The sequence below is a fragment of the Ranitomeya variabilis genome, chromosome 7 (assembly GCF_051348905.1).
Source record: "Ranitomeya variabilis isolate aRanVar5 chromosome 7, aRanVar5.hap1, whole genome shotgun sequence".
NCBI lineage: Eukaryota > Metazoa > Chordata > Amphibia > Anura > Dendrobatidae > Ranitomeya > Ranitomeya variabilis.
Genome location: NC_135238.1, coordinates 162,003,018 through 162,018,331, shown reverse-complemented (window position 1 = coordinate 162,018,331; position 15,314 = coordinate 162,003,018). Strand labels below are relative to the sequence as shown.

At 42.4% G+C, this 15,314-nt stretch overlaps 1 protein-coding gene across 3 annotated transcripts in view; it reads left to right on the top strand.

The window, feature by feature from the left end:
* The window catches only part of TSPEAR (thrombospondin type laminin G domain and EAR repeats), a 292,494-nt gene that overhangs the window by 90,278 nt on the left and 186,902 nt on the right, over window positions 1–15,314 (top strand). For all 3 annotated transcript variants that reach the window (XM_077272147.1, XM_077272148.1, XM_077272146.1), the window contains exons 3-4: window positions 2,894–3,132; window positions 12,236–12,326. In XM_077272147.1, the coding sequence (XP_077128262.1) occupies window positions 2,894–3,132; window positions 12,236–12,326 (330 nt within the window). The remainder of the gene's footprint in view (window positions 1–2,893; window positions 3,133–12,235; window positions 12,327–15,314) is intronic.

Here is a 15,314-nt window from a genome sequence, read left to right as displayed (position 1 = left end):
TGGATTTGGAGGCTGACCTTACTTGCAAGTTCGGGAGCTACTACGAAGCGTACCGTGGTGACAGTAATGAGATCTGGCAAACCTGGGTCAACCATGATTGGGGCCACAGGTGACACTCCCTCAGGCTCACATCGCTGAACATTCCGGGCACGCCATCCTTGTGCGTTCCAGTGACGGGTGTACGTCACCTGATCCCCCTCTCGTAGTGGTTCGCCATCCCGGTCACAGCAGGGAGTTTTCACGTCGTAACTAGCAACAAAGACGTCAGCCGATAGACCCAGTTCCTGTATGGAGCCCCATCCTTTCCTTGGGTGGAAGGCCGACACAGTTCCCCGCTTTACCACGTCCTTCCCACCATGTACAAACTTCTTGCATTGCGTCTCCCGTTGTTCAACTTCATCTCGCCGTTTCCAGTGCTGGAGCACGCATTGATTGTACTGGCCCCAGGTAAGTATCGCAATGGTGAGACCATCCACCGGGACCCCATCCTGCTCAACCCAGGGAGTGTCCCACCGGAACATCACTCCGTCCGGGCCCACATCTATGGGCTCCCCCCACTTAGTTGGTAGTGGCGGTAATAACTTCCCCATTGCACTGGGGGCGAGGACCACTCGCTCGATCGTGAACGAAGGATTACTGTTACGGGGAGGATCGGTCGCGGGAGCGGGATCGAGCGTGGAGGCAGGGGTGTCTTCTGTACCTGCACCTGATGTGATTCCACCGATGCCGATCCGGTCCGCTGACAAGAACGCTGGAGTCGGCTGCTGCTCGGACCGCGGCTCCTCCAATGCGGTCCCCGAACGCGGCTCCGCTCGCTGTGATTCCTCCTCCGCTATCTGTTCCAGGGGCTTCGGATCCTCCGGCTGCAGGGGACACGGGTCCGCCTCCGATAAACGAGGGTAAACCGGGATTGCTCCTTCCCCGTTCCGACACTCGCTGTTCTTCATCATGATCTGCTGATCGGTGGCAATGCATGCATCGGACTCCGCCATTTCTCCTGGGCCGAGCTTCTCCATCTCCTGCTTCCCGCTGTTGCAAGTCAGAGGGCGGTTCTCTGCTTCGAGGCAGGTCATCGCTTTGCAGCAAGAGACGCAGGGGGCGGTCGCCGTATCGGGCGCCACTTTGATAGGCTCCCCCCATGGCACGCCCTCCTCCTTCTTTGGCGCAGCAATGGCGGCGGTTTTTGGTGGGAACTTTTGGCGGCAAGTGGCAACACGCAGTCTTTGCAATAAAGTACAGTCCAAGCACAGTAAATCACAGTTCCAAGGAACACATGACCTGATCCTTCAGGCTTAAGTAGATCCTGTTCGTGACGCCAAGTTTGGAGCGCCCCCACACCGCCGCAGGGCCGAGGGATACCCGGAGCCGGGCCTCTGAGAGTCTCTGTTCAGTTCTGGGGTTGTCACGGTGGCTAGACCCGGTCCGTGGCCCTGTCCGTCAGTGGGGGACGTCCGGTGCAATAAGTGGTGGTGTAACGGTGCAATTGTGAGGTGCAGGTCGCGGTAAATAACGAGGACACCAGGTTGCAGTCTCTTTACCTCTTTACTGAAGATCTCTGAGTCCTCAGTCCAGAGTACGGTTTACCAGGCTGCGCAAGTCCGGCCGGTCCAATGGCACCTCCAGAGTTCTCTTCACAGGTGGAAATCTGTGCCTTCCTGCTTGCGCTATGTGTTGTGGTCCTTCCCTGCTGTGCTTAAGGAAAGTCCCCACAACTGTTGTGTCTGTTTCTTAAGTTCCCTCACAACTCGACTAGATGATGCTCTGCTAATCCTCCGTCCCTCCTTGAGGTTCGGGTAGGAACGGCACCCGTTTGACGGGTAGGCTCGGAGCTCTTCCGGGACCCTAGAGACGCCCCTCTCCACAAGTTGCCCCCCAAGACTTCATAGGTGATTTGAGTTAGACAGCCCGCCTGAGACTGACTGTCCTGCCGCTGTTTAGAGTATTGCTTGAAGCTGGATATTATGATACTCTCTCGGCGTTCCGGCCACCGGTTATGCGCCTCAGTAGAATGTTGCCTCGGTCTTACAGCACGACTCCTACTGGTATTCTCCTATCGCTTTGATCTCGTTTCTCACTCAGCACAATCTATCTCTCTTCTAATCCTTTCTTGGGCACCGCCGCTACCCGGAGCAGGCACGGTCCCGTTACGTTCGTTCTCGTTGCCAAGCCTCTGTCAGGATCCCACCCCTAACAGAGACCCTACTGTCTCTTCCCCTACAACACCCTCTGCCACAAGGTGTTGCCTGGTTCCAACCCAGTCAGCTTTCTCTCTAACTTCCTGCCTGACCCCCAGTTTTACCAGTGTGTGAGGAGTGGCCTAATGAATAGAACCCTTAGCTCCCCCTGAAGGCCCGGCGGTGAAATGAATTGGTGTCTGTGATACCTGATTAGATGAACTCCTTCAGTGCCATCAGACGCACCATAGCTCCCCATAGTGGCGGAGCCACAGTACTGCAACGACCAGGACTCTGGGGCGCTGCACATGTGTATGTGCAATGTGTGTGTATATACATGTATATGTGCAATGTATGTGTACATACTTTTGCATGTGCAATGTGTGTATATACATACAGTATGTATGTGCAATGTGTGTGTGTGTATATGCATGTATATGTGCATTGTCTGTGTGTGGCGACATGATTATATTTGAATAAATGTTGAATTTTTTGTTCGAGAATAAATATGGATTGTTGTTCATGGGAAAAAATAAGACATCCCTTGAAAATAAGCCCAAACCCATCTTTCATAGCAAAAAATAATATAAGCCCCTGTGTTATTTTTGGGGAAGCACGGTAGTAGCAGATGCTCTTACAGTAACATTTACTATGTAACTAGCCCTATAGTCAATGCATGGTAATTATCCAACTTGTTTGTTTTTCTTTTTTTTTTGTAGAAGAATGAGTACCTCTTTACTGTGATAACAGAAGGGAGAGGACATGTTCTTCTTGGCTTGAGATACTCAGAAAACAAACTTCACTTCTTATTCTGGAATAAGGAGAACTCCCAAGAATGGCCGACTAAAGTAACCTTTCGTGGCATCTCCTTGGCCGATGATCGCTGGCACACTTTTGTTTTAGCTGTAGCTGGTATTTCTGTTTCTCTCTCCATTGATTGCAGTATCCCTGTGGAAATGTGAGTCCGATGTAAAGTAATCTGCCAGCTTTATCTGAATACTCAGAAGAACCTTTAAGTTTCTTGCAAAACATTTCCTAAATTCTCTTTGACCGTACAATACCCTTAAATTCTTGTTTACCGACAAAGCTCGTCTAAAGCTTCCCTGTGAATTGTGATGAGCTCTTATTGGTTATATGAAAAGCGGTCTATTAATGTAATCACAACATGCTGCGCATCTCTGAAGCTTAGCTATCTCTTTTCTTCTGGAAACTCATTTGGATTGTCTTTTTAACCTACCTGATTCTTTGCATGGCGCATCCATAGGTGCACCTCTGTCTTTTATTATCAGAGTCCCCCCCCCCCCCGTTCCTCATAAACAAAATTCTTATATTTTTTTCAAGCCTTTGAAATGTTGAATTTGTATCTAACAATGGTAGTGACTACTAAATATCCGGCCATGTGCACAGAACAAAAGCAGACATAATCTTCCATTTACAGACTACACTGGTGAGATGGATGCAATTTTCAGAATGCCTATAGGATTGATTACCGCGGACTGCCTCTCCGCTGACCACAGAGCGTGACTGGACCCATTTCTTTAAGGCGTATTCTCAAGTTTGAAAGTTATTCCCTATCCATAGGATAGGGTATAAATTCCCGAATACGGGTGTTCCAACCACTGGGACACCTCATTGATCCCAAGAACCGAGGCTCTGAAGTGCCCTGTGTGAATAGAGTGAATGTGTACTGCTACTCCATTTATTCTTATGGGGGTGCCAAAGACCAGCCAAGCACATTGCTCACCTATATCTGGTGATACAATTAAGCATTAATGGAGTGCCAGTGCACATGATCGACCTGTGCTCTATTCACATGCTTCACAGCCCCAGTTCTGTTAATTTTTGGGGGCCCAGCAGTTGTGATGGTATCCCCTTTCCAAGGATAGGAGAAACCCTTCAAAGTTGAGAATACCCTTTTTAGTTAGTTGTGGGGTTCAGTTGTGGAATAGATACTATTATGAAATAAGTTATAAATCTCCAAGATGGGAAAACTCCTTTAATAGACGATGAGGCGCACTCTTCAATCTTTGGAATTCCTGTACAAGTTGCTGGACAGAGATATGAGCGCGTGGCCACATCCACAAACCACTTCTCATCTATACGTCTAATTGTCCAACATGGGGCGACTCCAATAGATGAATAAACACACCCAGCAATTTTCGGATCTCTCATATAAATTGGGGTGGCACTCGAATTGGACAACTTTAACACTTTCCAGACTGTTTATTGACAGGTGGGGTTTGGTGATGTAGGTCATAAACCTGCAGATACATTTTTTTATTGACTTTTTTAAAAGTACAGAAAAAATTAACACAGCTAGTACAATGATGGATTCATGCAGGAATCCATGGAAAAAAATAACAAAAATGTCACAATCATGCAAGACACACGGTCATGGATAGACAACTCACTGCATGAGAATTGTTACGGTAGGAGCAAGTTCAGTCACTCAACTGGATAGCACAGATATAGTCCACAGAACTGTAACGGATGTGCAAGGGAAGAAAAATAGTACTATATCAAAACATGGGAGCGGGGAGGAAAGGGGATGATGGGAAGGTGATAAATGTATGACTGCTGGGGCTGTGACCAATCAGAAGAAATCAGAAATATGATGCATCAACAAGTCGTAAATAAACTGTGGGATTGCAACTGTGAAATCTTGAGAAACTCAGCATGTAATACCCGCCTCAAACATACAAAAGGACAAGCAATCAGTACCAGAATTCCAGCAAAATTTTGCAGAGAAAATGAAAAATTGACTTCTAGGTTTTTCAATGAGGAGAAGAGGACCAAAGAAATAAGGATGTTTCCCATTCTTAACAGAGCAGCGCCATGTAATTCAAAGAATGTTTACTAATGCTAATGAACACATTCTGCTAGACGGGAAACAGACTGGGCTTTCCAACTCTGGCAATTAGTCTGGAGCCTGATGAGAAATGTCTGATAACTATTTTGCAGGGGTGTGTGATTTATATGAGGCCTAGAATACATAATGCCAACCCAGACTTAGGGGGAAGGAAGAAGCTTGTAAGGATCCGCACTTCCACAAAATCAGATCCATCAATGATTACCTTGTTTCATATAAGAGAGCGTTGGGTGATCCCTGAACAAGAAAGGCTAATTCGACATCTCACTTAACATTGGTAAATGGCTTCTGCAATCTCTTAACGATAACGCGTCTCCAGGTCAAAAGTGTCCATTGTTGGTCGTATTCCATCTTCACTGCTTCCCTGGTTTACCAGGGCCTTTTTATTTGATGCTAATTTTTATGGTCTTTAAAAGGGGGCATGATTTACAGGTCACAGAGAATCTGTCACCAGGTTTTTGCCACCTAATCTGTGAGCAGCATTATGTAGAGACCCTGATTCCAGCGATGTGTCACTTACTGGGCTGCTAGCTGTAGTTTTAATAAAATCACTGTGCTCTCAGGAGGAGCATATTACTAGAGGACTAGTAAATCTGCTGCCATGTAGTCCTCTATTTTTTATCAGCTCAGTATAGCCTCACCTCCACCACTGATTGACAGCTTTCTGCCTATGCACAGTCTACACAGAAATACAGAAATCTGCTAATCAGAAGGGTTGGTGGCGTTATATAGAACTCAAAATTCAGAGAACTGTTACAGTAGGTTGTGAATGTTATCACCCTCCTTCTATGCCTGATGAAGAGACCTGAGTTGTCTCGAAAGCTTGCAATTTGTTACCATCTTTTCAGTTAGCCATTAAAAGGTATCAACCACTGAGGACTCTCAATTCTAAATATTTTTCACCCTCCTTAGAATTTCTTGTGTTTTGCTACCTCACAACTTTGAATTTCACTGTTTTTTTGAGGGTTTGCATAACTTCAAGAAAAGAACATTCCTACAATTGTGAACATTTGGTTTTCCTCTTATCGTAAAGCAAACAACAAATTGGACAAAGTTACTGAAAGTTTCAGTGTGCATAACTATTCATCCCCCTAAAATCAGTACTTTGTAGCCCCTCCTTTTGCAGCATTTACAGCTGCAAGTTGCTTTGGATAAGTTTCTATGAGCTTTCCATATCTTGCTAGTGAGATTTTTGTCCATTCCTCTGGTGAACAGCAATCTTCAAGTCTGGCCACAGATTCTCATTTGGATTAAGGTCTGGGCTTTCACTAGGTCACTCCAAAACATTTACACGCATCCCCTTAAACCACTCAAGTGTTGCTTTAGCAGTATGCTTTGGGTCATTGTCTTGATGGAAGGTGAACCTCTGTCCCAATATCAAATCACTGTCAGGCTGAAAGAGGTTTTACTCAAGAGTATCCCTGTATTTCGCATGATCCATCTTCCCCTTGACTCGAACCTTTTTCCCTATCCCTGCTGCCGAAAAACATCCCCATAGTACGATGCTGCCACCACCATGTTTCACTGTAGGTACAGTGTTCTTGGGATGATGAGCTGTGTTGGTTTGGCATCAGGCATAGTGTTTACCTCGGAGGCCAAAAAGCTCAATTTTGGTCTCATCTGACCACAGCACCTTCCTCCATGCATTTGGGGAGTCTCCCACATGTCTTTTGACAAACTTAAAATGAGCCTTACAATTTTTGTGTGTAAGTAAAGGCCTTTTTCTGCCCAATCTTCCAATAAGGGCACCTCTATGGAGTGTATGGCTTGTTGTGGTCATATGGACAGATACTCCAGTCTCTGCTTGGGAACTCCGCAGCTCCTTCAAGATTTCTGTGGTCCCTCTCTGATTAATGCCTTCCTTGCCAGGGCTGAGAGTTTTGGTGGGCGGCCCACTTTTGGCTGGTTTCTTGTGATACTGTGTTCTTTCCATTTAATGATAATGGATTTGATGGTGTTCTGGGCGATCTTCAGAGATTGGGATATTTTTTTTATAACCAAACCCTGATTTGTAGTTCTCAACAGCTTTGTCCCTGACTTGTTATTTAGATCTCCTTGGTCTTCATGGTGTTTGGTTAGTGGTGCCTCTTGCTTTATGGTGTTGTAGCCTCTGTGGCATTTCAGAAAAGGTAAAGTGTATATACTGACGGACCATGTGACACTTAGATTGCACAGAGGTGGACTTCCTTTCTCTAATTATGTGACTTATGTAGGTAATTGCTTGCATCAGAAATTTTTAGGCGCTTCATCTCAAAAGGGGTGAATACACATGCACATGCCAATTTTTAGTTATATGATCCCATAGATTTAATTTACACCTATATTTTTCTCACTTCACTTCCCCAACTTAGACTATTTAGTGCTGATGCATCACACACACATCGAATTACAAAAATATTTAAACACAGGTTGTAATGTAAGAAAATAGGCAAAAATCCAAGGGGGTGAATACTTTCTCAAGCCACTGTTGAATCTGCAAAACATAAAACAGTGAATTTATCAAACATACAACAGGCAGCTCAATAAGTGACACATCGCTGGAATCAGGGTCCCGTCCCTATATTATGCTGCACTCAGATGGGGTAGCAAAAACCTTGTGATAGATTCCATTTAGAGGGATCCACGGGTATCAGGCTTCAGCTCTATGATCTTAGCCACATATATTTGACTTAGGGGACCAAGTCACATGGGAAACTAGCTGGACAGGTGGGTCTTCAGCACCTTCTCCATGCCCGTTGCTGAGTGGACTGCAAAGTATGTCCTACGAGGAATGTTTAAAGGATCTGGGAATGTTATGATTTAAAAAAAGAAGGCCAAGAGGAGACTTAATAGCTGTCTACAAATATCTGAAGGGCTGTCACAGTGTAGAGGGAGACAACCTTTTGTGACAAGAGAGCACAGTTGGGAGAGGGGCAGGGGAGGTTAGGAGCTCACCACATTAGCGATTTCAGTTCTCAGGTGGAGTCCATCTGGTGGGTGCCGTATCCGCTGGTGATTGCAGCCATAGTGGAAAAGAGAAGGAGGAGTTCACCGGCACAACCAGCCAGATAAGTAAAGCCCACAACATTATCAAGTTCATCATCTTGAAGTATGTACCTGTCGTGAATCCAGATAACACCCTTCGCACCATCATTGAAGCAGGGTGAAAATGTGTGGCTTGGAAACATTGCTCTCTTAGTGATATACTATCACCTACTCTCCTCCGTAGCCCCAAACCATCAACATATTGGCTTCCCATTACAGATTTCTTCAAATTTTCCAACAAGACAGAAAACGCATCTTCCATTCATCTCACGTCACACAATATGGAATCAATTCTTTCATAAACTGTGAATCCAGCCATGTAGTTTATTGCATTCAGTGTAATAGTTGCACTCTTTATTACATAGGATATACTACGAGGAAATTAAAGAAAAGAATAGCAGTAACACAATTCCAATGTTAACAACAATAATACAGGCTATTCAGGTAAAACATTTTAGAAAACATTTTACCACCACACACAAGGTGACCTTTCTCAACTGTCCTTTTTTTGGCATTGAAAGGTTGATCGTCCAATACGAGGGGGCAACTGGCAGAAGCAGCTGGCATTACGTGAGGCTTATTGGAAATTACAATTAGATACCAAGTTTCCTCATGTTATAAATGCTAGAAATCACTTATTTTATATCTATTGAATCTAATGGTTTATTAGTCTTCATAGTTTTTTGTTTGTATATTTTTGCTTTTTCAATTTTAGACTTATCAATCTAAGTTGTGGATGGATTTCACTTTATTTGATGCAATTTTATTTCACCAGACAGGCGCAGCTGACTATCGCTAATTACCATAATTGATTTAATTGGCATATCAAGGCTGTTATACACAGCTCTGGCAAAAATTAAGAGACCACTGCAAAATGTTCAGTTTGTCTGATTTTTCTCTTTATAGGTATATTTTTGAGTAAAATGTAAATTGTTCTTTTATTCTATAAACTACAGACAACATGTCTCCGAATCTCCAAGCAATACATTTTGTATTTTTTTTCTGAAAAGGAGAAATGGTCCAAATTAAAAAAGAAACAGTGCTTTCAGACATCAAATAATGCAAAGAAAACAAGTTTATAATCATTTAGAAACAACAATACTACTGTTTTAACGCGGGAAGAGTTCAGAAATTAATATTTTGTGGAATAATCATGATTTTTAATCACAGCTTTCATGCGTCTTGGCATGCTTCCCACCACTGCTTCTGGCGCAAAAATGTAAGCAGTTCTTCTTTGTTTGATGGCTTGTGACTATCCATCATCCTCTTGGTTGCATTCCAGAGGTTTTCAGTGGGGTTCAGGTCTGGAGATTGGGCTGCCCATGACAGGGATTTGGTGTGGTGGACTCTTAATTTTTGCCAAAGCTGTATAGTAGCGTTCACATTTACCTCTTATATCCTATGAGAAAGGGTGTCTTTGTACATCAGAAACGTGTCAGCTTTCGAGGTCTTATTTTTAACACTTTTTTAATTTTACCAAATGAAAGATTCCATTTTATTATCTGGCTGGTTGTGCCAATGAAATCCTCCTTCTCTTTTCTTTTCCAATCTTTTGTGACAAGCTATCAAGATGGTGTCACGATAACCTTTGCTACAGCTGTATGTATTACAAAGTGATAAACCCACCCTGAATGTAGGTAGGTAAACCACAAAACCACATGCCAAAGCCTCTCCAGCACTAGCCTGACAAAGAGAAGTTCATCTTAGGAACCATTGTAAAATTCTTTCTGCTGATACGTCATTTTACATGACAGGTCCTACTCCTGCAGTCCCAACTGTCAATGACGCTGGGGATCCAAAATATAAGACAGAAGCGAATTAATGCTGCTTCTGTCCTCTCCTTTGTCATCTATATAGCGATCAATGAGCAATGTGTAGTGAATAGTACCATTTTCAATGGTGGTGGTTCTGTTGGACCCAGCAATCAATATGATTGCCAGGTGTCTGCCCAGCATAGCAGAGCTTCTGAGCTGAGCCTTGGCAGCACAACATCTGCTCTGCTAGTATAGAAGATCTGACAAAGAGCTTTTAAATTTGATGGGTGGTAGTGATGATCGAGAGTGCTCGAATAAAATGTTATTCAAGCATGCTCGTGTGTAAATTGAGTATCTTCAGTGTGCTCAAATATTATGTTCGAGTCCCCGCGGCTGCATGTGCAGTGCCCCAGGGTCCTGGTCATTGCAGCAATACCATTCTCCTCTAGGGGGAGTGATGTTATGCTTGGAGGCAATAAAAGAGATCTCACTATCAGGTAACACCAACACACAACACACTTCATACTCCAGTCCACCAGGGGGAGCTATGCTCCTATTTATTAGGGCACTCTTCACAATTAGGTAAAACTGGTGGTCTGGATAGAAAGTTAGTCAGAAGGCAGAAGCTGGCTGAGCTTGACTCAGGCAGCTGCTAGCTGAGCTCCGCTCAGTTAGTTGGTCCCTGACAGGGGTGGGATCCTATCAGAGGCCTAGACAGAAGGCCACGGAGCTGCGCCTGCCCCACGTGCAGCAGCTTCCAGAAAGAGACACGAACAGAGAACTGTATTGTAAAACGTGAGAAGTCATAGCAAAAGGAGAGGAAACCAGAAGGAGTTCTGCCCTGCACAGGCTGCCCCCTTCTGAGGTGCAGGATCCCGGTAGCTGGAACACCGAGGGAGCAACAGTCCTTTATGCCTTGCTCCAGAGACCAGCAGGACAGCTACTCTCACGTTACCTGCCCGACCTATACCCAGGAGGCAAGGTGGCACCCACGAGAGGCTGGGGCATGATAGAGTCCCTGTAAAAAGCCTCACGCCACCGGTCATGGGGTTTGTCCTATCCATCCGGGGGACAGAGAGAGACACAACATCTAGAACATCTACCACAGTTGTGAGGACCTTATGAGAAGATCAGCAGTAAGGTACTACAACACCCAGGCGCTAGAGGAAGGCTACTGATTTCCACCTGGATAAGGGGATTCTTCACTGCGCCTCTCATCATCCACAATCTACACACTGGGAAGCCCTGGGGATACACTTCACCTGTGGGAAGGTATACCATCTAGCTGCCATAACATCACCCCAGTGGACCCCTTAAAGCAGCGTCGGTCACCCTGACCAAATACCACAGGTGGCGTCACGAACATTATCCATTTAAAGACCTTTCCCCCTTTTACACGGACGTCTCTAGGGCCATGGACCAGGTCACCACTGTGACATCCCCATCGAGAACTGAAGGACCCGGTACCGAGTACCCCACTGCCCTATGGGGGCGCTCCACATGTCTCACAGCTGTTCAACAGGTGTAACATATGCAGGGACTACCTAACAAACAGGCAATCCCTGCATGTGTTGCAGATGTTGAACATATTGAGACATGAAGCCGCGGGGACTCGAACATAGTATTCGAGCACGCCGAAGATAGCCTAACAACACACGAGCATGCGCGAATAACACTCTATCCGAGCACGTTTGCTCTTCACTAAAGGGTGGTCACAAGCTTTATCATATATTTATACTTAGCTGTAATATGAAGAGGCAATGGGGAATTATTTTATTTCAATACCTTGACCATACTTAGTCACCATCATCTTTATTGACTGATCCATAGTCTTTCCGTTAGCATATTGCTACAGAAAATACGCATGACATGTAATGAAGTCATTGACAAACCTCAAAGCACATATGATTTTCGAGTCATACATTTAAGCACTGGAAGGATATTTGTCATTTTAGTTCTTCCTATTTGCAGACATATTACTTTATTTACCAGTTAAAATGAATGATGTGCAAAATTGCGTGGGAAGTAATTACAGTGAATTGAAACAGCAGCTACTTTTTACCCAGACAAACAATAAAAATTAGTTTCAAATAAATCTGTTGCATCTCCCCGCTCATTAATGACTCCAGCCACTTGCCAGTGTGAGACGAAATTAGAATTTAAGCTCTCAGGGGAAATAAGACTGCTAAGAATAAGATATAAGCTGTGCTTACACAGTGCTTGTTTTTATGTGCATGACATCTTTCTAGCGTCACAGACAATATAATTTAACAATGAACTTGTGACACTTTGTCATCAGCATTAGTTTTACATCAATCTATTATTTTTCTTCTTCTTCTTGGTTTTCTAATACTTAAAGTAGTTGTTTATTTACTATGGTAATTGTAATGAAGTAATTATTTTTTTATGCTTAGTGTCCTAGACAAACCGTTTCCCGCATCCCTTAACACCACCAACTCCAGGATTTATGTCGGAAGTAGAAGGCGGCGTAAAGGTTTTTTTTCTGTAAGTGTTAAGCTGCAAAGCAAAACCTTCTGTAACCATAAACTACCACAAAACATAAGGCTGAGTATATTACTAAAGCTCATGGAACTCCCAAGTTATTATTATTCACTGGCGGACACAGACAGAAGAGAGCCCCTGTGCATGAACATTATATGGGCCCCTTAAAGTACAGTAGCTCTTCATAATGCACAATTCCGCCTGATTTGGAGGTGAAAATGGGCCCTCTTACCTCTTGGGCCCCTGTGCGACTGAATAGGTTGGACCAATAATATGTCTATCACCATTTATAATAAATTTTTCAGTTACCGCTGGACCTTTGCTTCAAAATTAACATGGTGCATGCAGTCCCCCATTAATTAATAATTCTTTAATGGACGCCACATTATTAAAGGGAACCTATTGGCACAGAAACTGCTATTTTCCTTCAAATAAAGGGTTAATCTGCAGGTACAGATCTACATAATTATCTTATTGAAAGTGCGATAACTGGGAGAAATCAAACTTACTTCCTCTCAGTAGCCGCCGGCTTTCACTCATGGGGATGGGCTCTTTGATTGATCGCCAGCTCTGAAGTGCATCTGTGCAGAACAAGCCATCAATCACCGGGAGGAAATAAAGATGTTTTCTCCCTGGCAGTTGTACTTTCAGTAAGGGGGTTGGACAGCCTTGCAACACTGTTAGCCTACATCTGCAGGTAACTAGCTTTTTCCAAGGTGACAGGTTCCCTTTTAAAGCTGCTGAAGAACCTCTTTGCACAGGGGGAAGTAATTCATATCAGTCAATCAGTGGTTGGCACAGAAGATGGAACTTTCTACAAAAGTACCATTTCTGCAAAAAGACCTGAGATGGGTCTATATAGGCAAATGAATTACTGGGTTCAGCAGTGATTTGTGCATGACATGAGAATCTGAATATGTGTACTCTAATACGGTACGTCAATAAGATTGGGGTTTCGCGCCTTGCTCTAATTCCTAAATTGTCAGCCCACACTTGCTACCCAAATGAACCCTTAAAAAATTCCATCAGACCAGATTATATTAAATAAAATATATTTTTTTATTAAAAATAAATTGCAATCACAAAAAACATCACCAAAACGTATGGAAATTTTTATTATTACTAAAATTGTATAATCTACAACAGATATTTATTTATTAAGAATATAAAACATACAACTATAGATAATATGTATCTCCTCCAATCGAGGTTTACATAGGGATAGGTTTAAAATATATATATAAAAATCCCGTATGTGCAAGACAGAGCAAGTCCAAACTGATCAGTATAATAAACATAAAAATATATATAATGCAGCAAATAATAATTTAATAATATAATATGTGATAAAAATCAGTCAAATAAATTTGTGAATAGTATGTGTGTATATCCATATATACACACACACACCTATTGTGTGCAGCAAAATAAATCAATTCATAATAAAGTGCAATAGTGCAATAAAAAATAAATTGCATACAAAACAACCAGTGTGTCCACAAAAGTTGTGAGCGAAAAACAAAAAACAAATAATTATATATTACCCAGTAAAAGCGCTGCCAAATGTGCCAAAATATATTATCCTTGATGAAGCAGTGAGCGAAATGGCGTTGCAGTGGTGTGTGCAGGGCAGTGGTACTCCTAACTGGTCAGTATTCATAATATATTTTGGCACATTTGGCAGCGCTTTTACTGGGTAATATATAATTATTTGTTTTTTGTTTTTGGCTCACAACTTTTGTGGACACACTGGTTGTTTTGTATGCAATTTATTTTTTATTGCACTATTGCACTTTATTATGAATTGATTTATTTTGCTGCACACACTAGGTGTGTGTGTGTATATATGGATATACACACATATTATTCACAAATTTATTTGACTGATTTTTATCACATATTATATTATTAAATTATTATTTGCTGCATTATATATATTTTTATGTTTATTATACTGATCAGTTTGGACTTGCTCTGTCTTGCACATATGGGATTTTTATATATATAATTTTTATCTATCCCTATGTAAACCTCGATTGGAGGAGATACATATTATCTATAGTTGTATGTTTTATATTCTTAATAAATAAATATCTGTTGTAGATTATACAATGTTAGTAATAATAAAAATTTCCATACGTTTTGGTGATGTTTTTTGTGATTGCAATTTATTTTTAATAAAAAAATATATTTTATTTAATATAATCTGGTCTGATGGAATTTTTTAAGGGTTCATTTCTATAGTGTTTTTCCTCAGTTTATAAAAATTATTATCTCTGGTGTTTCTTTCTATATAGGTTGTTGTTCACACTTGCTACCCAGTCAGATACATTTAGTGCAGAAGACACAATAGACAAAGGAATTGTGTAACCTTGTTCCAAATGTATCAGATTGTTTCCAAAGACCATTATTTTCAGTAGGCCCCAACCACTCTCATTTTTGGCCCATTTTGGTAATCATTGGGAATATATATGGTTGTGGAGAGGTAGCAGATGCCTGGCGCCTGAGGGAGCCCGAATGGCCTTCTGTCATAAGAGAAAACATCAGTGTTACCAATGGGACTTGGTAGGTATGGACAAATTTTGCATTAGTGCTCAAGAATAATTCCTTTAACCAGGGTAATTATACTGTAAGCAACTAGCAGCCGGGTAACACGTATTGCCCAAATTATAATTATTTATATTAAAATGTTAATGCTTCACCTGCTGTTTGTACTGCTACCAGTAGACTTCCATAATCTGTTTTTGAAACAACATACAGCATTTTACATATGTTTCCAGCCGATAATTGGAAGCCATGATTAATTCAAGAGAAGAAGATTGAGACCAATTGAATACATCAGAGGGATGTCTAATAAGTGAATAGTGGTGATGTCCCTGATAAGTACACCGCTATTACAGCTATTTTCTACTTGTAGCAGACAGCCTGTATCTTTATAGCACTTAGGAGAAATGCATCTCTCTTTATACACTTGTTTCAGGACTGGGATTT